General features: G+C 45.1%; 3 protein-coding genes across 4 annotated transcripts in view; 2 read left to right on the forward strand and 1 right to left on the reverse strand.

The window, feature by feature from the left end:
• Positions 1 to 19,837, forward strand: part of LOC117764401 — a 409,608-nt gene that overhangs the window by 166,096 nt on the left and 223,675 nt on the right. The gene's annotated exons all lie outside the window — the stretch shown is intronic.
• LOC117764241 lies at positions 1,099 to 3,673 on the reverse strand. 2 transcript variants are annotated; one of them, XM_034589876.1, is made up of 3 exons: positions 2,513 to 3,673; positions 2,336 to 2,402; positions 1,099 to 1,306 (listed from the first exon to the last, which is right to left on the reverse strand). In XM_034589876.1, exon 1 carries the CDS (start codon positions 3,558 to 3,560, stop codon positions 2,586 to 2,588), a length of 975 nt encoding a protein of 324 aa, XP_034445767.1. In that variant the 5' UTR covers positions 3,561 to 3,673; the 3' UTR covers positions 1,099 to 1,306; positions 2,336 to 2,402; positions 2,513 to 2,585. The 2 variants fall into 2 exon arrangements, with proteins under 2 accessions (XP_034445767.1, XP_034445761.1); XM_034589870.1 differs by having other exon boundaries at positions 2,336 to 3,627.
• On the forward strand, positions 18,728 to 19,627 carry LOC117764412 (E3 ubiquitin/ISG15 ligase TRIM25-like; the record flags this gene model as incomplete). The annotated part of the gene is made up of 1 exon (XM_034590162.1): positions 18,728 to 19,627. A coding segment is annotated over exon 1 (900 nt), but the record flags the coding sequence as incomplete, so codon positions are not given.

Here is a 19,837-nt window from a genome sequence, read left to right on the forward strand (position 1 = left end):
TGGGAGCTGGAAGAGAGACAGGTATGTTTACGGACTGTTCCGCTTCTAAGTGTCATTCCAACGTTTAGTGCATGTTGCTGTGACTGCTTTCTGAAAGAGCAACAACAGACAGCTGTAGTGTGTAAAGCCCAAGTCTGTCCTGTGAGGAGTGTTCAGAGTTATTTCAAAAGTTAGCGCTGCATTGTTTTCTGCTGTTTTCCTTTGAAGTGCCGCCGACTCGCGCCGCAGCACCCCGCGGCATTATGGGAGATGTAGTTTTCTCGTGGGATTTGTATAGAACGCGTGTGAAGTGCATTGTTTCTTTTCAAATGTTGTTTGTGAACCCACATTAAGTCATTGTGTTTACTCTGTGATGGGTTAGACATGTGAGGCAGGGCATATTTATGTTTATTTTGTCCTTTGGTTTTCATTATTATTTCATGCATCCTTTACAGTAGTCTAAGAAGAGGATGTGAACTGACGCAGTCCCTGTCACATGTTCTATCATCACAGTAAAAGAGATCCAAAGAGAGCTGTGGTGTCGGAGTGATTTTGTGGTGTGTCGCAGACTCGCTACATTTAGTTGAGAAAACTTTTAGTTTGCAGTGATCTTTGTTTTCAGGGAGATACACAAGTTCTCACAGTTTGCGACAGCTGGTTTCAGACCTGCCCTGGTGGAACGTATTCAACGCAGTTATCACCACTACAGACTCTGTAAATCTTATTATATATTATTATTATACATATGATTGTATAAAGTCATTATAAGAACTTCTTGTCGTGTTCATCTATATTTTGTAGTCGAGTGACAACAAACACGTTCTCAGAAATGTTGTAATATCACAGACGACCGAGGGTCAGACGATTAAACAGATAAGAGACAGTTCCAGTCAGTGGAAAAAACTAAGAAGAAAACAAACCAAAACTCATGTGTTTTTATATTGGATTGGATTATATTACAATTACAGTAGGTAGGTAGGTGTGTATGTCGTCCAGTAACAAGTAATAACAGGTTGCACTGGTTGGCCAACATAATAAAAATCTTAAACAGATTATAAAGACAATATTCAACACACACACACACACACACACACACACACACAGAGACCAGAGTGGATTCTGAGCAAAGCTTTAATAAGAAAAAACAGAACATCACGAAAATCAGTGATGCATTTTACATAGATTTGATTATATAGATTACATAAGTAGGTTGTCGTGGATTTTGGTTCATCACTGCTGACCCCGTTTCTGAGTCTGATCAGAGAGCAGAGGCCAAATTCAATATTTGATCAGCGACTCTTCCCGTCAGCCTGAGCTCGATATTCAGCTGTAAATCATCCAACAAGCACACAGGTAGTTTTTAAATCAGTTGTGAGGCATATTATAGTTACTGCATTATTTCATTTAACAGAGGAAAATAAACATCAGACTCAGTATCAGCACTAAAGCAAAAAGAAACACATTGTAAGACTCCTCCACACACTCGAATCTGTGGAAAGCTCTTTGAACATTAGCAACGTTTCAGTCAGAGATTCTTTGAAGATGTTTTTCTCACTGAGAGTCTGAAGCTTCATGTGTTTGTTCCATAGTTTCATCTGGTTAGTTCTGGTTTCACATTGTAATTCAGGGACTAAAGATTTCAGACACGACGACAGTTGAACCGATTTTGAATCTTATAATTGTCCGAACACTGGACGATTTGGCCAGAACGTGAAACCACAAACTTGCCGACTGTAGGAAACAATCTCACAGTGACGATTGAAATCTCCCAGAAACGCACGAGATTCCTCTTCTTCCGTTGTTTTATGGCGGTGTGGAACACTCGCGTGATTGGACGAGACTTCAGAAGGAAAACAAACATGGAGGCGTGTTCTGTTTTACAGCAAAAAGCAGAAAAGAAATGAAAACCACTGATGTCGTCATGGCCTAGAAGGCTGAATTGGCTGATACAGTTTGTAGCCTGAGCTGAAGCTGAGTTTTATTGTTTAGTCGCAGCTGTAAAAGTACACAACATCCTCATTGGCTTGTGCTGTTTTCTGTCGGAGCCAATTACCGTGGATATGAAACATGTTTCATGTCAGGAATGACCCTGCGATGGTCAAAGGTGAAAACTGGGTCTGAAGTGTGTCGCAGCCTTAACGAGCAGCGATCGAAGGGGCAGAGAGAACATCACTTGTTTATCACAGGAAACACAGGAGGTTCAGGAAGTGAAGTGACCGGAAATAGGACAACATGTGAGTTTCAAAATAAAACGAGGCAACATGCAGAATAAAAGGGTCGTTAAACTAAAGCGGAGATGTGACATTGATTTGTTTTGATGTAGAACACTTGTGTCAATCAGTAGAACTACACAAACCGCCGCAGTGAGCACGAGAGGTCCCGGCCCGATGAAGCCAACAGAACCACTTCATCCGCAGAAAGCACTAAGAAGACAAATAATAAAAACTCATTCTCTGGCATTGAGCGATTATTGATAAAGACAGATTGAAAACCGATTAAGACACAACGTTTGCTAACTGAGAGCTTCACTCACTCATTCTGCCTCTGACATGAGGCAGTTAACGTGTGCGCTGTCACAATCATCAGCTACACACGTTTGAGTGACATTAATATTTACGTCGTTTACAACACTTCTGGTTGTTGCTTGTGGAGGTGGATGCTTCCTCGACTTCCAACACCACACTGACCCGGTGCATTAAACTCTCCCTGAAGGCCAAACGCATGTATTCAGCTGACGTGTCATCAGGAACTATGATATGTGCCACAGTGGTGTTTTCTCCAGAAGCGTGTTGTCCGTTGAGCTGGATTTGCAGGTTGTAACACAACTGATCGCTCCTGTTGCACTGTCCCTGGTTCTCAATGTGAAGATTGCTCGACCTAATCAAGGTGGACCTGGACTGGTCAGTCAAGCCCTGGTTGTTCCATCGGTTAATTAATTCTAAGGCTTCTTTGCGTAACTCTTTTTTGTTTTCAGCGATGTTAGTAGAATCTCCTTCTTCTCTGAACGTGGTCACTCTCCTGGTGTTGTCTTCTTCCGTGGTACAGATCACTCTTGGATTATTGGGTTGTCGTTTGGCGCGGTACGTCTGGGAAAACACACACTCTCCAGGACCGATCACTCCACAGTAATTCCAGTTGTTGTTGGATGTTGTGTAGCACCAGGTGTATCTCTTACCATAGCTTCCACACTTGTGATCTGGGCGACAAGGCTCATTCTTGTAGGTGTGGTCTTGTAGAGGTGAGCAGTAGTCCCAGCCAGCTCCATCATGGCACCAGAAGTAATCCCCTGACTCATGATACTGACAGCTGTCAACACATTGTCTCTGATACCTGGTGTGATAAATCATTGCCTTCGGCTCCACCCGAGCACATTTGTCCCAGTGTCCTTCCCACAACAAACACTGGTAGAAGCTTTCTCCATATTTGCCACAGGCATTGCGACAGGGGTTGCCTTCGTAATCAATGTCCTCTCCTGGTGAGCAGTAGTCCCAGCCCTTTTGGGAATTGCACCAGTAGTAGTCATAACCACGCTGTTCACACCTGTCAGAACATTGCACATCGTACTCGGAGGTGAAATGCATCGCCGGACATTCGTCAATACATTGATCCCAATAGGTGGCGGTTTCTCCAGGCGTGAGCCACAGTGAGAAGCAGAGGATGAAAGTGAACGACAGAGTGGAACGTCTCCTTGGATCTTCCATTTCAGCTCTGTGCTGCAGAGAGAGGGGGGGGGGGGGGGGAGAGAGAGAGGGGGGGGGGGGGGGGGGGAGAGAGAGAGAGAGAGAGAGGGGGGGGGAGAGAGAGAGAGAGAGAGAGGGGGGGGGGGAGAGAGAGGGGGGGGAGAGAGAGAGCGAGAGAGGGGGTGGGGGAGAGAGAGAGGGAGAGAGAGAGAGGGGGGGGGGAGAGAGGGGGGGAGAGAGAGGGGGGGGGGGGAGAGAGAGAGACAGAGAGGAAGAATATAATTAATAATAATCCATAAATGGAATATTAATCGATGAGTAAAAGATTCACCTGAACAAGGGATTTACAAATATAATATAGTTAATCAGTACATTTTAGAATTCAGTAAATAATTATGGAATAAAAAAATAAAAATGTTTACATTTCATTTTCAATATTTGTTTAAAAAACCTTTATAAATTACTGGATTCACAAATTACATTAAGAACACAGATTTTAATCGGATATTTAAAATGAGAATTACCTTTCTTGTTTACGTTTACATCTGAATGCTGAGATAGTGAAGATTATAATTATAATAATGACGATGTCAGAAATAAACTAACGATAAACGAAATTTAGAAATAATATTGTCAGAAAAATACTGTAACAGTAAATGAGTGAATGAGACTCAAACAAAACAAATAAAATAAAAAGGAAAAGAGTTTATGAAAACTGTTTTGAAGAATCTATTTAAAGTCATGTTTATTTGTGCAGTGCTCATATAACTCTACAATAATATAGAGTTACAGACATACTGACAATACAAGTATATGAATAATAACGACAACAACGACAGTCAGAATAAAAAAGATTGAGTAATAATAGAACCAATGATTATAAAATATATCTGTTGATATTTTTATGAATTAAATCGACTGCGTCCCCTCAGACGTGGACATTTCTTTTCATGTCTAGAGATAATAGAAAAACTGTTACCGTCTGTTGCTCGTTCCGAAGTCTGTTATCTGCTTCTGAATTTCTGATATATATATACGCACGGCGTTGGACTGAAGCATTGTGGGAAACCTTGAACGTTGAACCGATCTCATTAAACACTGTTCAATATTTCTGTTTGAGTCCAAGTGACCTTAGATCACATTCAACTTAATCTGCTTTATCGTCATCGTGGTGCACAGACGGAATATCTTCCTCCGTGTTTATTACATTGCAGAGTGCATATTATTATTATACATATGATTGTATAAAGTCATTATAAGAACTTCTTGTCGTGTTCATCTATATTTTGTAGTCGAGTGACAACAAACACGTTCTCGGAAATGTTGTAATATCACAGACGACCGAGGGTCAGACGATTAAACAGATAAGAGACAGTTCCAGTCAGTGGAAAAAACTAAGAAGAAAACAAACCAAAACTCATGTGTTTTTATATTGGATTGGATTATATTACAATTACAGTAGGTAGGTAGTTAGTTAGTTAGGTAGTTAGGTAGTTAGGTAGGTGGGTCGTCCAGTCACAAGTAATAACAGGTTGCACTGGTTGGCCAACATAATAAAAAACCTAAACAGATTATAAAGACAATATTCAACACACACACACACACACACACACACACACATACACACACACAGAGACCAGAGTGGATGCTGAGCAAAGCTTTAATAAGAAAAAACAGAACATCATGAAAATCAGTGATGCATTTTACATAGATTTGATTATATAGATTACATAAGTAGGTTGTCGTGGATTTTGGTTCATCACTGCTGACCCCGTTTCTGAGTCTGATCAGAGAGCAGAGGCCAAATTCAATATTTGATAAGCGACTCTTCCCGTCAGCCTGAGCTCGATATTCAGCTGTAAATCATCCAACAAGCACACAGGTAGTTAATTAGACGAGACTTCAGAAGGAAAACAAACATGGAGGCGTGTTCTGTTTTGCAGCAAAAAACAGAAAAGAAAGAGAGAGAGAGAGACTTTTTGACTTTTAAGATAACTTTTATTTAGATCATTTCATGCATCGGCAAAAAAAATAATAAATAACACTTCAATCAGATCATATTTTACAAAAGAAAAACTACATGTCACACACACACACACATGGAGTTTAAAAATGAAGGACCAGTGAACCGTCCTCCTCTACTGAACATAGAACCTGTCTGATCCCCCACTGACACTTGAAAGCTTCCAGGTTACTGGTCAGGCTGTAGAAGGCGTGTTCTACTCTCAGGCGAGTTGCTACCAAACCTTCGAAGCACTTCTCCACATCTGTCCAGCCTTCACCCAACATCTGGTTCTTCCTGCTCTTCCAGGTGGCCAGTTTAGCCATACCGCACAGGAAGTTGACCAGGACGAGTGTTGCTCTGCTTCCTTTGTGGTATTTAGGCCCAAAAACAAACTCCCCCAGAGCCTCCACCCACTGCTGCAGTTGTCTAAATAAAACCTCTAATCGAGGACAGGTCACCACCAGGTGCTCTACCGTCTCCCTATCACCACAGAAACCACATCCCTCCCCAGTGCTCGGGTCCAGGTGAGCTCTGTGTCTGTTTGTAGCTAAAGCTCCATGTATAATCCTCCACTGGAGGTCACCCACCCGTTTTTCAACAGGAGGTTTATACAGGACCCTCCACCTGCCTTCGGGGGTGCAGCCTGCAGCAAAAACCTCAGTCCACCTCGTCTCCTTGACTCCAGCCAGAGAGCGAAGGTTCAGCACCTTCACACAGCTGACATAAAGCTGCTTCTTCCCACAAGAGCTGAAACTACCCAGCACCGGTGTTTTGAAGGAAAGAAGCAGTCCACTCTCCTCTCGCCACCCGTCAGCAGCAGGGCTGACGATCAGAGAGGGAAACAGGTACTCACAGTCATCATCCCATTGGTCAGCTAGAGTACGATTTTCAGCAAACGCTCTCAGTGGCACAGACAGGGACTGCAACACTTCCTCCACAATCCTCTTCAGAACTCTGGAGGACCTGATGTTGGTGACGTCACAGAGTGTTTCCCAGGATGTCTTTGTGAGGTGGCCCAGTTTGATGATGTCAGCCTCAATAAACGTATTCCTTATCGTTGTAGAGGAAAAGGTGTCGGTTCTCAGGAAATCATTGTGGAAGAGCGGCTCCTCAAACAGCCATATCCCCGGTCTGGGGTCAGGAGTCCGCTTGACCTCCAGCGTCTGCCAGGCGTTCACCACCGAGCTGTAGAACGGTGTCAGTCCAGTCAGGTCAGCTTCAGTTGATGAGATCAGAAATAACTGTTTGTCCAGCCCCAGCCGGCCAGCTTGTCTGAGCAGCAGACGAGCAGGAGCCAACCAGCAGAGACCACAGCCGTACAGCAGCTTCTGCACCGTCTGCAGTCTGAAGGCCGCAGTTCTGGACACAATGTCAATGAGACCCTGACCTCCCTCTGCCACAGGGAGATACAGGGCCGCTGCCCTCAGCCAGTGCTGACCAGACCAGAAGAACTTCACCAGGCGACGCTGCACATCTTCAACCAGACCTGGAGGTGGCACCAAAACAATAAGTCTGTGCCAAAGAGACGAGGCGACCAAGTTATTCACTATCAGAACTCTTCCCCTGTAGGACAGATAAGGTAGCAACCATTTCCATTTAGACAACTTCGCTTCCACCTTTTCCAGCACCCCCTCCCAGTTCTGCCTCTGAAAGCCCTCACTTCCTAGATGGACTCCTAAAACTTTTATTCCATTCCTTCCCCACCGGAGACTTCCAGGAAGACCAGGCTCAGTCCCCGGGCTCCACTGACCCATTAAAAACCCCTCACTCTTCTCCCAGTTGACTCTGGCTGAAGAGGCTCTCCCATAAAAGACCAGACTTTCCTGAAGTTGCTGGACATCATGCTGGTCATGGATAAAAACATTAACATCATCAGCATAAGCTGAGACGACCACAGGAGGGTTGTGAGCCAGCCCCGGCAGAGAGAGACCCCTCAGCCTGCTCCTCAACCTGCACAGAAGAGGCTCGATGGCGATGCTGTACAGTTGTCCTGAGATGGGGCAGCCCTGCCTGATGCCTCTCGTGACGGGCACAGGACAGCTCAGCCCTCCCCCACCTTCACCACACAGCTAGCCCCACTATACAGCAGCTTGACCCAGGAAAGGAACCCCCCCCCCGAACACCAAAAGCCTGCAAGGTTGAAAATAAAAAATCGTGATCCACACGGTCATAGGCTTTTTCTTGATCAATTGAAATAATACCCACATTTACGTTATAGAAATCTGAAGGTAATCCATCCACTCCAGGGGCCTTTCCGGACGCCATCTGCGACACCGCCGCGGTCAGCTCCTCTAAGGTGATGTCAGAGTTTAGTGTATCCTGTTCTTCAGGACTCAGCTGAGGAAGTCCTTCTAGCAGCTCTGCAGCAGAGTCCACATCACAGTGAACCGCTCTGAACAGCTCTGAGTAGAACTCTACTGCATGCTTCCTCATCCCAGCCAGTTCTGTGGTCACTTCTCCGTCTGGGAGCCGCAGAGACACCATCTGTTTCCTCCGAGCCACCGACTTCTCTAAGTTAAAGAAGAAGGTGGTCGGAGCGTCCATATCATGTAGTTTAGTGACGCGGGCTCTGACCAAGGCTCCTTTGGCTCTTTCATGTAAAAAGGAGTTTAAATCCTGTCTCTTGGTTTTGAGTTGTTCTGCATCCTGCCCGTTGCTTTGTGTGACTGGGACCGCTTCCAGGTTTCTGATCTCCTCCTCTAGCTTTTTAATGGCTCTTTTTATTTTGACGGTGGAGTTGGCTGCGTACTGCTGACAGAACACTCGGATTTGGGCCTTTCCTACTTCCCACCACTGGGTAAGGGAGGAAAACTCGTCTTTCTTATTTTTCCAAAAAGCCCAAAACAGTTTAAAATTCTGACAGAAAGTAAAATCATGCAATAATTTAACGTTAAAATGCCAAAAAGACTTTGATTTTACTGTTGAGGATAAAATAAACTCCATTAAAACCAGATGGTGATCAGTAAAACCAACAGGGAGGATCTGACAGTTAAAAACCTGATTAGTAAAAGCGGCAGAAAGATAAAACCTGTCTAACCTGGCTGCACTGATCCTTCCATCTAAAACTTTGACCCAGGTGTACTGCCGGGCTGAAGGATGCTTTAACCTCCACACATCCACCAGATCTACTTTTGTTACGATCTCAGATAAAAGCAGAGATGACTGAACATGTGGCTCCACCCCCGTCCTGTCTAACTTAAAATCTGTGCAGCAGTTCCAGTCTCCACCCAACACAATACATTCCTCCTGGTCTATGCCACTTAGTGTTTCGTTTAAAATTTTAAAAACTCGTTCCCGCTCAGAGCCTTGATTGGGTGCATAGATATTAATAAAACTGAATTTAAAATCTTGTACTTCAGCTTTTACAATCAGGATTCTGCCTTGAATTATTTCTGAGTGAGAGATTATATTTACGTTTGCTATTGTAGAAAAGAGAATGGCAACTCCTGCACTTATATTTGTCCCATGGCTGAGGACATGCTGTCCACCCCACCATAAGCCCCAATCAATCTCATTGAGACTGTCAGTATGTGTTTCTTGGAGAAACACAACATCAAGTCTCTTCTGCTTAATTGTTTCCGCTAACACAGCTCTCTTCTTTGCATCTCTGCCCCCGTTCATATTTAATGATGCTACCCTTAGACCCTGCATGGGAAGATAGAAGAGAGAGAACAGCAAACAACAACAGTGAAACACCCAGTGATTTAAGAACATCTTTATTTTGACACTTTCATCTTTTTTAACATTTTTGTGTTTGGTACCTTTAACCCTTTCCTTACCCCGGTGACTAATTTCTTTAGGCGGTAACGTTTCTTTTCATCTAATAGATTCAGCCCCACCACCTTTTGTAATGTGGTAACTGACTGAATGAACTTTCCAATATCTGGGAAAAAATCTCTCACATTCACTGTTTTCCCAAATGTATCATCCAGGAAAATATTAATCTCCTCCAGAGAATACAAATCAATGCTCTGAGAAGCGCTTCCTACAACTGACCCAGTTTCACAGTCAGAGTCCACGTCCATGTCAGCATCCTCAACGTCACCATGACAACCATCCCCAACCACAGAGCCACCGGCCACCGGGCCGCTACCACCCACATCCCCGACCACAGGGCCACCAGGCACCGGGCCGCTACCACCCGCATCCCCGACCACAGAGCCACCGGGCACCGGGCCTCTACCACCCGCATCCCGACCACAGAGCCACCAGGCACCGGGCCGCTACCACCCGCATCCCCGACCACAGGGCCACCAGGCACCGGGCCTCTAACACCCACATCCCCGACCACAGGGCCACTGGGCACCGGGCCGCTACCACCCGCATCCCCGACCACAGGGCCACCGGGCACCGGGCCTCTACCACCCGCATCCCCGACCACAGAGCCACCGGGCACCGGGCCTCTGACACCCACATCCCCGACCACAGAGCCACCGGGCACCGGGCCGCAAACACCCACATCCCCGACCACAGGGCCACCGGGCACCGGGCCGCAAACACCCACATCCCCGACCACAGGGCCACCGGGCACCGGGCCGCAAACACCCGCATCCCCGACCACAGGGCCACCGGGCACCGGGCCGCAAACACCCACATCCCCGACCACAGGGCCACCGGGCACCGGGCCGCAAACACCCACATCCCCGACCACAGGGCCACCGGGCACCGGGCCGCAAACACCCGCATCCCCGACCACAGAGCCACTGGGCCGCTACCACCCGCATCCCCGACCACAGAGCCACCGGGCACCGGGCCGCTACCACCCGCACCCCCGACTACAGAGCCACCGGGCCGCTACCACCCACATCCCCACAGGAAAGAACACACATCAGATCGGATTGTCAGGTGCTGATCGTCTATTCTACGTACTACGGTAAGCGAGTCGCGTCATTTCCTGTTTTCCTGCCGCTGGTGGTGGTCGCTGTCTCTGAACTAGCTCCTCTGCTAACACAGATATTTCTCTATATTACTACGGCTAAGTCTATAGTTAAACATCAACACATACCAACTCCTACTCTTTGGTGCTTAGTGATTCTGTGTCCTTACATCAGTGTGTCACCGGATTCTTCTGTTTGAGCTCACCCTCGTAGTCTAATATAGAAGCGATGGCATCTCTCTCTCCCTCTCGCTCCCCTGCTCTCTCTTGCTCCGAGTGTCTCATGTTTACTTACTCCTCTGCCTCCTTTAACAGTAGTGGTACATGTAATAAATGTAGTGTATTGGTAGCGATGGAGGCGAGGCTTAGCGACTTAGAAGCTCGGCTCCGCTGCTTAGAACCTCCGTTAGCTGTAGTTAGCCAGCCCCCGCTAGCCGCCGCGGAGCCACTTAGCTTAGCTTCTGCTAGCAGTCCCTCGACTTGTCCCGTGCAGCCGGGAGCCCAGGGCGGCTGGGTGACTGTCCGGAGGGGGCATAGTGCTACCCTTAAAAAGCCCACGATTAAAGACCCACCAGCTCACGTTTCAAATAGATTTTCTCCACTCAGCGACGCACCCGTTGAGAAGCAAACTCTGGTCATTGGTGACTCGGTTCTGAGAAACGTGAGGTTAGCGACACCAGCGACCATAGTCAATTGTATTCCAGGGGCCAGAGCCGGCGACATCGAATCCAAACTGAAGCTGCTGGCTAAAACTAAACGTAAATACAGTAAGATCGTAATTCACGTCGGCAGCAACGACTCCCGGCTTCGCATGTCGGAGGTCACTAAAGTTAATGTGGAGTCGGTGTGTGCTTTCGCAAAAACGATGTCGGACACAGTAATTTTCTCTGGCCCTCTCCCTAACACAACAGGTGATGACATGTTTAGCCGCATGTTGTCTTTTAACCGCTGGCTGTCGAGGTGGTGTCCTGTAAATGGTGTGGGCTTTGTAGATAATTGGCAAACTTTTTGGAGGAAACCTGGTCTTGTTAGGAGAGACGGCGTTCATCCCACTTGGGATGGAGCATCTCTCTTATCTAGGAATATTACCCAGTCTATTAAATGACAACCCAGAGTTGGGACCAGGACGCAGAGCTGCAGTGCTACACACACTTCTCTGCGCTCCCTCTGGATCAGTCACACAACCACAAACCCATAGAGATTGTGTCTGTCCACCGTCCCGTTACATTATTTAAATCAAACAATAACAGAGGGAGAATTCCACACAAAAATCTAATACAAATTAACACAACCTCTGCAACAACTCAGGAAATAAAGACTTTTAAATGTGGTCTGTTAAACATAAGATCATTGTCATCAAAGGCTATTTTAGTTAATGAACTAGTCTCAGATCATAAAATAGATTTATTGTCCCTCACTGAGACCTGGCTGCATCCTGATGAATATGTCAGTCTAAATGAATCTACTCCCCCAAGTCATGTAAATACACACGTTCCCAGAGAATTTGGTCGAGGAGGTGGAGTTGCTGCTATTTTTAACTCCAGTCTATTAATTAATCCTAAACCTAAACTAAGCTACAACTCATTTGAATGTCTTGTTCCTAGTCTTCCACGCCAATCCAAGAAACACCAACAGCCAATCATATTTGCTGTAGTTTACCGTGCTCCTGGGGCTTATACTGAATTTTTAACAGAATTCCCTGAGTTTTTATCAAACCTAGTCCTAAAGACCGATAAAATTATTATTGTTGGTGACTTTAATATTCATGTTGACAATAATAAAGATAGCCTTAGCGTAGCATTTATTTCGCAATTAGACTCAATTGGTTTCAGTCAGTGTGTACACCAACCTACTCATTGTTGTAACCACACACTTGACCTTATATTATCATACGGTGTCAAAATTGAAAATCTAACAGTACTTCCGCGCAATCCAATTCTATCAGACCATAATTTAATAACCTTCGATTTTTCACGATCAGAATATATGCCACTAATAATGAACTCATTTTCAAGATGTTTACCTGATAGTGCTGTAGCTAAATTTAAGGAAATAATTCCGATTACATTTAAACCCGTACTATCCGTCGATATAAACAACAAATTCATTAAAAACCCTAGCTCCACTGAGATTGACCATCTCGTCGATAGCTCTGTAAGGTCATTACGATTAACATTAGACTCAATAGCGCCTCTAAAAAAGAAACATATAAAACATAGTAAATTAGCTCCGTGGTATAATTCCAAGACACATGAGTTAAAACAAGTATCAAGAAAACTAGAAAGGAAGTGGCGCTCCAGCAACCGTGTTGAAAATCTCCTAGACTGGAAGAATAGTGTTAAAGCATATAAGAAGGCCCTCCACAAAGCAAGAGCTGCCTACTATTCAAAACTAATAGAAGAGAATAAAAACAACCCCAGGTTTCTCTTCAGCACTGTAGCCAGGCTGACTGAGAGTCACACCTCCACCGAACCCAGTATTCCTCGATCCCTAAATAGCAATATCTTTATGAATTTCTTTAATGATAAAATTCTAACTATTAGAAATCAAATCAACCATCTCCTGCCCTCAATTGGCACTAATACCCCATCAAGAATAGAAAACTCAGAAACGGCCAAGAATCTTACCAATTATTTAGACAGCTTCTCTCTGATCAGCCTCGATCAGCTGACCAAAATAATCTCATCTTCTAAACCAACAACTTGTATCTCAGACCCCATTCCTACAAAATTACTTAAAGAAATTCTGCCCCTAATTGACAGTTCATTACTGAACACAATACATCTGTCATTATCATCAGGATATGTACCACAGTCTTTTAAAATAGCTGTAATCAAACCCCTCCTCAAAAAACCCACCTTAGACCCAGAGGTTTTAGCCAATTATCGTCCGATATCTAACCTCCCCTTCCTGTCTAAAATCCTAGAAAAAGTTGTAGCCAATCAGCTGTGTGAGTTTCTCCAGGAAAATAATATATATGAAGACTTTCAGTCAGGGTTTAGAGCCAATCACAGCACAGAGACAGCCTTGGCAAAAGTCACTAATGATCTTCTAATAGCTTCAGATCAGGGGTTTGTGTCTGTCCTCGTTCTGTTAGATCTTAGTGCAGCATTTGACACAATTGACCATAATATTTTATTACAGAGACTAGAACAGTTAATTAGCATTAAAGGAACCGCCCTAAAATGGTTTAAATCCTATTTTTCAGACCGCTCCCAATTCGTGCAAATTAATGATGAGTCATCTGTGCGCACCAAAGTTAACCATGGTGTTCCACAAGGCTCTGTGCTCGGCCCAATTTTATTCTCATTATATATGCTTCCACTTGGAAACATTATCAGGACACACTCGGTAAATTTCCACTGCTATGCGGATGACACCCAGTTATACTTGTCAATAAAACCTGAACAAAGTAATCAAATAACTAAACTCCAAGCATGTCTCAAGGACATAAAAACCTGGATGACCCGCAATTTTCTCTTATTAAACTCAGATAAAACAGAGGTTCTAATACTTGGCCCTAAACACCTTAGAGATACATTATCTAACGATATAGCTGCGCTAGACGACATTGCCCTTGCTTCCAATGAAACAGTCAGGAACTTGGGAGTGATCTTCGATCCTGATTTATCCTTTAATTCTCACTTAAAACAAATTTCTAGGACCGCCTTTTTTCACTTGCGTAATATCTCCAAAATCAGACATGTCCTTTCTCAAAAGGATGCAGAAGAACTAGTCCACGCCTTTGTTACATCCAGACTGGATTATTGTAATTCCTTATTATCAGGCTCCAGCAGTAAGTCGTTAAAGACTCTGCAGCTTGTCCTAAATGCTGCAGCACGTGTCCTGACAAGAACCAAGAAAAGAGAGCACATTTCTCCTGTGTTAGCTTCGCTACACTGGCTTCCGGTTAAATCTAGAATAGAATTTAAAATTCTCCTCCTCACCTTCAAGGCCCTTAACAATATGGCACCATTATATCTTAAAGAGCTGTTAGTACCTTATCAACCCACTAGAGCGCTGCGCTCCCAGAATTCAGGCTGTCGTCCCTAAAGTCTCTAAAAGTAGAGTAGGAGCCAGAGCTTCAGCATCAAGCTCCTCTCCTGTGGAATCATCTCCCACTTTCAGTTCGGGAGGCAGACACCATCTGTACGTTTAAGAGTAGGCTTAAAACCTTCCTTTTTGATAAAGCTTATAGTTAGAGCCGGTCCAGGCTTGTCCTAGACCTGCTCTTAGTTAGGCTGCTATAGGTCTAGAAGGTCGGGGGACACATGACACACGGAGCTTCTCTTTCCAGCTTCTCCTTCCTCTTCTCAATCGTTATCACATCAAAGTAATTCATATCCCATCAATACATGTTACTGACTTGACTTCTTCCCCGGAGTCCCTTTGCCTTATCGCTCGCAGATCCAGGGCCGCGGCTGTGGCCACATCATGGATTAGGATCTGGGGATCACGTATCAGAGATCGTAATGGTGGATCCAGTATGGCGGATTCTGCATCGTGCTGGCTGATCGTGATAATATAGGCAGATCCTTTATCGTGTTGGCATCAGATAATGGTGGTGGACCACGACCGAGGTGGCAGCTGATGATGGATCCTAATGGCGGCAGTGGACAATAACTGTGGACTATAGTGGCATCCGATCTTGATGGTGGATCATGATCTTGCTGGCTGCTGACCATGGACTATGATTGCAGCAGGACTGCTCGATACATAGTATTTCTCCTCAGACACTTGACCATTAATGACATTAATCCACCAATTCACTGACCTTCAGTTATACTTCAAAATGTTTACCCTTATCAATGCTGCTAAAACCTTTATCTTGATGTTCTCCTTTACACTTGACATCTATTGCACTTCTGTCCGTCCTGGGAGACGGATCCTCACATGTGTCTCTCTGAGGTTTCTACCTTCTTTACCTGTTAAAAGGGTTTTTAGTAGTTTTTCCTGACTCTTGTTGAGGGTTAAGGGCAGAGGATGTCACACCATGTTAAAGCCCTATGAGACAAATTGTGATTTGTGAATATGGGCTATACAAATAAAATTTGATTGATTGATTGATTGATCCCCGACCACAGAGCCACCGGCCACCGGGCCTCTAACATCCACATCCCCGACCACAATAGAACCTTTAACACCCGTGACCACAACTATATTCTCAGTGCTCACTTCCCCTGCTGTGCTCACCTTAGACACCGAGCCGCCGACAGCAGCGGACCGGACCACCGGGCCCCAGGCAGCACCTCCAGCCGGCGCGGAGCCGCCTGCCTCGCTGAGCTCCGGGGGAACAGCCTCCTTTCCCCCGGCAGCCACAGCAGCCACAGCGGGCCCCGCTGCGTGCTGTCTGCGGGGACAGGAGATCCGCTTGTGACCCACATCCCCACACTCAAAACACTTGATGTTCCCCGAGCTTGCATAGACCATGTAGAACCCGTCCTCATGTTTGACCCGGAATGAGACATCCAGAGTCTGGGTGGTAGAGCTCAGGAACATGAACACCTGTCTCCGCAGAGATTGAACATGCCTCAGTTTGTGATCTTTACATCCCAGAGTCACTGGCCTGAACCCACTCGCCATCTTCCCGAAGCGCTTCAGCTCTTGCTCCAGCGCCTGGTTGGAGATAAACGGGGGGACCCCAGACACAGTGACCCGGGTGGAAGGCACCGCCAGCGGGGACACCTGGACGAGCTGGTCCTGGATCACCAGGCCGCTCTCTACGAGCTGCGCCACAAACTTCTGCTCCTTCAGAAACACGACCACCGCCTTGTTCATGCGAGAGGCGTAGGAGATGTTCCCGTGTCCCACCTGCTCTCCTACCGCCAACAACACCTGCTCCACCGGGCTGTCCTGCTGCGGCACCAGCCTCACTCCGTGTCTCAGAGACAGGGACAGCGGCCCAGAGGACGCCATCCCACCGAGGAAACACGGCTCACTCACCGCCAAACAATCACAGACACACTAACAATACAACAACTAACAACTACACAATCATACAAAAACACAGTTTAGAATATCACTATAGCAATTTGCGAAAATACCACAAACTTTCACACGCTCACCACCAACAAACTCCCAGCATGCACTGAGAGAGAGAGAGAGAGAGAGAGAGAGAGGAAGAATACAAATTGAATTAGAATTAAAATGGAATATTAATCGATGAGTAAAAGATTCACCTGAACAAGGGATTTACAAATATAATATAGTTAATCAGTACATTTTAGAATTCGGTAAATAATTATGGAATAAAAAAATAAAAATGTTTACATTTCATTTCATTTTCAATATTTGTTTCAATATTTGTGTAGAGATAAAAGAAAAACTGTTAGCGTCTGTTATCTGCTTCTGAATTTCTGATATATATACGCACGGCGTTGGACTGAAGCATTGTGGGAAACCTTGAACCTTGAACCGATCTCGTTAAACATTGTTCAATATTTCTGTTTGAGTCCAAGTGACCTTAGATCACATTCAACTTAATCTGCTTTATCGTCATCGTGGTGCACAGACGGAATATCCTCCTCCGTGTTTATTACATTGCAGAGTGCATATTATTATTATACATATGATTGTATAAAGTCATTATAAGAACTTCTTGTCGTGTTCATCTATATTTTGTAGTCGAGTGACAACAAACACGTTCTCGGAAATGTTGTAATATCACAGACGACCGAGGGTCAGACGATTAAACAGATAAGAGACAGTTCCAGTCAGTGGAAAAAACTAAGAAGAAAACAAACCAAAACTCATGTGTTTTTATATTGGATTGGATTATATTACAATTACAGTAGGTAGGTAGTTAGTTAGTTAGTTAGTTAGTTAGTTAGGTAGGTAGGTAGGTGTGTATGTCGTCCAGTAACAAGTAATAACAGGTTGCACTGGTTGGCCTACATAATAAAAAAAATTTAACAGATTATAAAGACAATATTCAACACACACACACACACACACACACACACACACACACACACACACACACAGAGACCAGAGTGGATTCTGAGCAAAGCTTTAATAAGAAAAAACAGAACATCATGAAAATCAGTGATGCATTTTACATAGATTTGATTATATAGATTACATAAGTAGGTTGTCGTGGATTTTGGTTCATCACTGCTGACCCCGTTTCTGAGTCTGATCAGAGAGCAGAGGCCAAATTCAATATTTGATCAGCGACTCTTCCCGTCAGCCTGAGCTCGATATTCAGCTGTAAAACTACCAACAAGCACACAGGTAGTGTGCTTGTTGGTAGTTTTAAATCAGTTAATATATGTTAGTTATATTACTTGAGACAATATCTTTCCGTGTCTGGACAGTTCTCTTATCAGAGTCTCGTCTCTAATGAACGGGGGGACATTGGACAGAGTCACTTTAACCGCCGGTGTGGCGAGAGGCAGAACCGATACGAACGTATCGCTCACTTCGATCCCGGTCGCCACCACGTGTTCGCCTTCTCTACGCTGTCTAGAAAGATGACAACCGCGTTGTTCATCCTTCACGCTGCTGCTGCTTTTAAACCAGCTGTAGCCCTGGTGTTTGGCACACACACATTTTAATATATGTTAGTATTTTAACAGAGGACTCATGGATTCTTTGTGCTCTTTTTGTGTATGTGTGTATTGTTATGATGTGTATGGGTTGTGTGTGACTACTGTTTACAAACCAAACGGCCCCTCGGGGACAGTAAAGACGACCTTAACCTTAACTTAACCTTTATTCTACTTTGTTAGTTCTTCATTCTTCGTTGAGTGAGTTTGTGTTTGTTATTTTTACAAGTTTTTCTTTGTTAGTTTTGAGATGTGCTTTATAAATAAAGATGTGACTCATTATTATTAAATGCATCTATTTGATTTGACTTTAATTGTTCCTGTGTGTTGTGAATGAAGGAGAACACACTCTGCCTCTCACTGAATCTCCTCTTAACACCAGGTGAGAACAGGCCGCTGTGAAATGCAGTAAATCCTGAAACACCAACAACTTCTTCCTCAGACACAACCAGCTCCTCCCAGTCAGGACGTGTCTGTGTCTCCTCCCTTCACAGATGTGTAAGTGTAAGAACCAGTGAACAACAAGCTGTGACCTGTGGGAGAAGAGTCACTGCAGGAAGTGAACGAGAGGGGGAGGAGCAGAGATCTGTATCTGTTCAGAGGAAGTGAAACTGTTCTACAGTCTCTGGCACCAGCTGAAATGGCGCAGCAAGAAAATCAACTGGACAGAGAAAGATTCTGCTGTTCGATCTGTCTGGATCTACTGAAGGATCCGGTGACTACTGGCTGTGGACACAGCTACTGTAAGAGCTGTATTAACACCCACTGGGACAAAGAGGAGGAGAGAGGAAGCTACAGCTGCCCTCAGTGTAGAGAGACCTTCACACCGAGGCCTGTCCTGAGGAAAAACACCATGTTAGCTGATTTAGTGGAGGAGCTGAAGAAGACTGGACTCCAAGCTGCTCCTGCTGATCACTGCTATGCTGGACCTGAAGATGTGGCCTGTGATTTCTGCACTGGGAGAAAACTGAAAGCTCTCAAGTCCTGTTTGAATTGTTTGGCCTCTTATTGTGAAAAACACCTCCAGCCTCATCTTCAGTCAGCTCCATTGAAGAAGCACAAGCTGGTGGAGCCCTCGGAGAAGCTCCAGGAGAACATCTGCTCTCGTCACGATGAGGTGATGAAGATGTTCTGCCGCACTGATCAGCAGTGTATCTGTTATCTCTGCTCTGTGGAGGAACATAAAGACCACGACACAGTGTCAGCTGCAGCAGAAAGGACTGAGAGGCAGAGAGAGCTCGGGCTGAGGAGACAAACAATCCAGCAGAGACTCCAGGACACAGAGAAAGATGTGAAGCTGCTTCAACAGGAGGAGGAGGCCGTCAATGGCTCTGCTGATAAAGCAGTGGAGGACAGTGAGAAGATCTTCACTGAGCTGATCCGTCTGCTGGAGAAAAGAAGCTCTGATGTGAAGCAGCAGATCAGATCCCAGCAGGAAACTGAAGTGAGTCGAGTCAGAGAGCTTCAGGAGAGACTGGAGCAGGAGATCACTGAGCTGAAGAGGAAAGACCATGAACTGAAGCAGCTCTCAGACACAGAGGATCACAACCAGTTTCTACACAACTACCCCTCACTGTCACCACTCAGTGAATCTACACACTCATCCAGCATCAGGATCCGTCCTCTGAGGAACTTTGAGGACGTGACAGCAGCTGTGTCCCAGGTCAGAGGTCGACTACAGGACATTCTGAGTGAGACAGAGACAGAGATTTTACAGATTGTGTCTCAAGTGGATGTTTTACTGCCACAA

The sequence above is a fragment of the Hippoglossus hippoglossus genome, chromosome 1 (genome assembly GCF_009819705.1).
Source record: "Hippoglossus hippoglossus isolate fHipHip1 chromosome 1, fHipHip1.pri, whole genome shotgun sequence".
Taxonomy (NCBI): domain Eukaryota; kingdom Metazoa; phylum Chordata; class Actinopteri; order Pleuronectiformes; family Pleuronectidae; genus Hippoglossus; species Hippoglossus hippoglossus.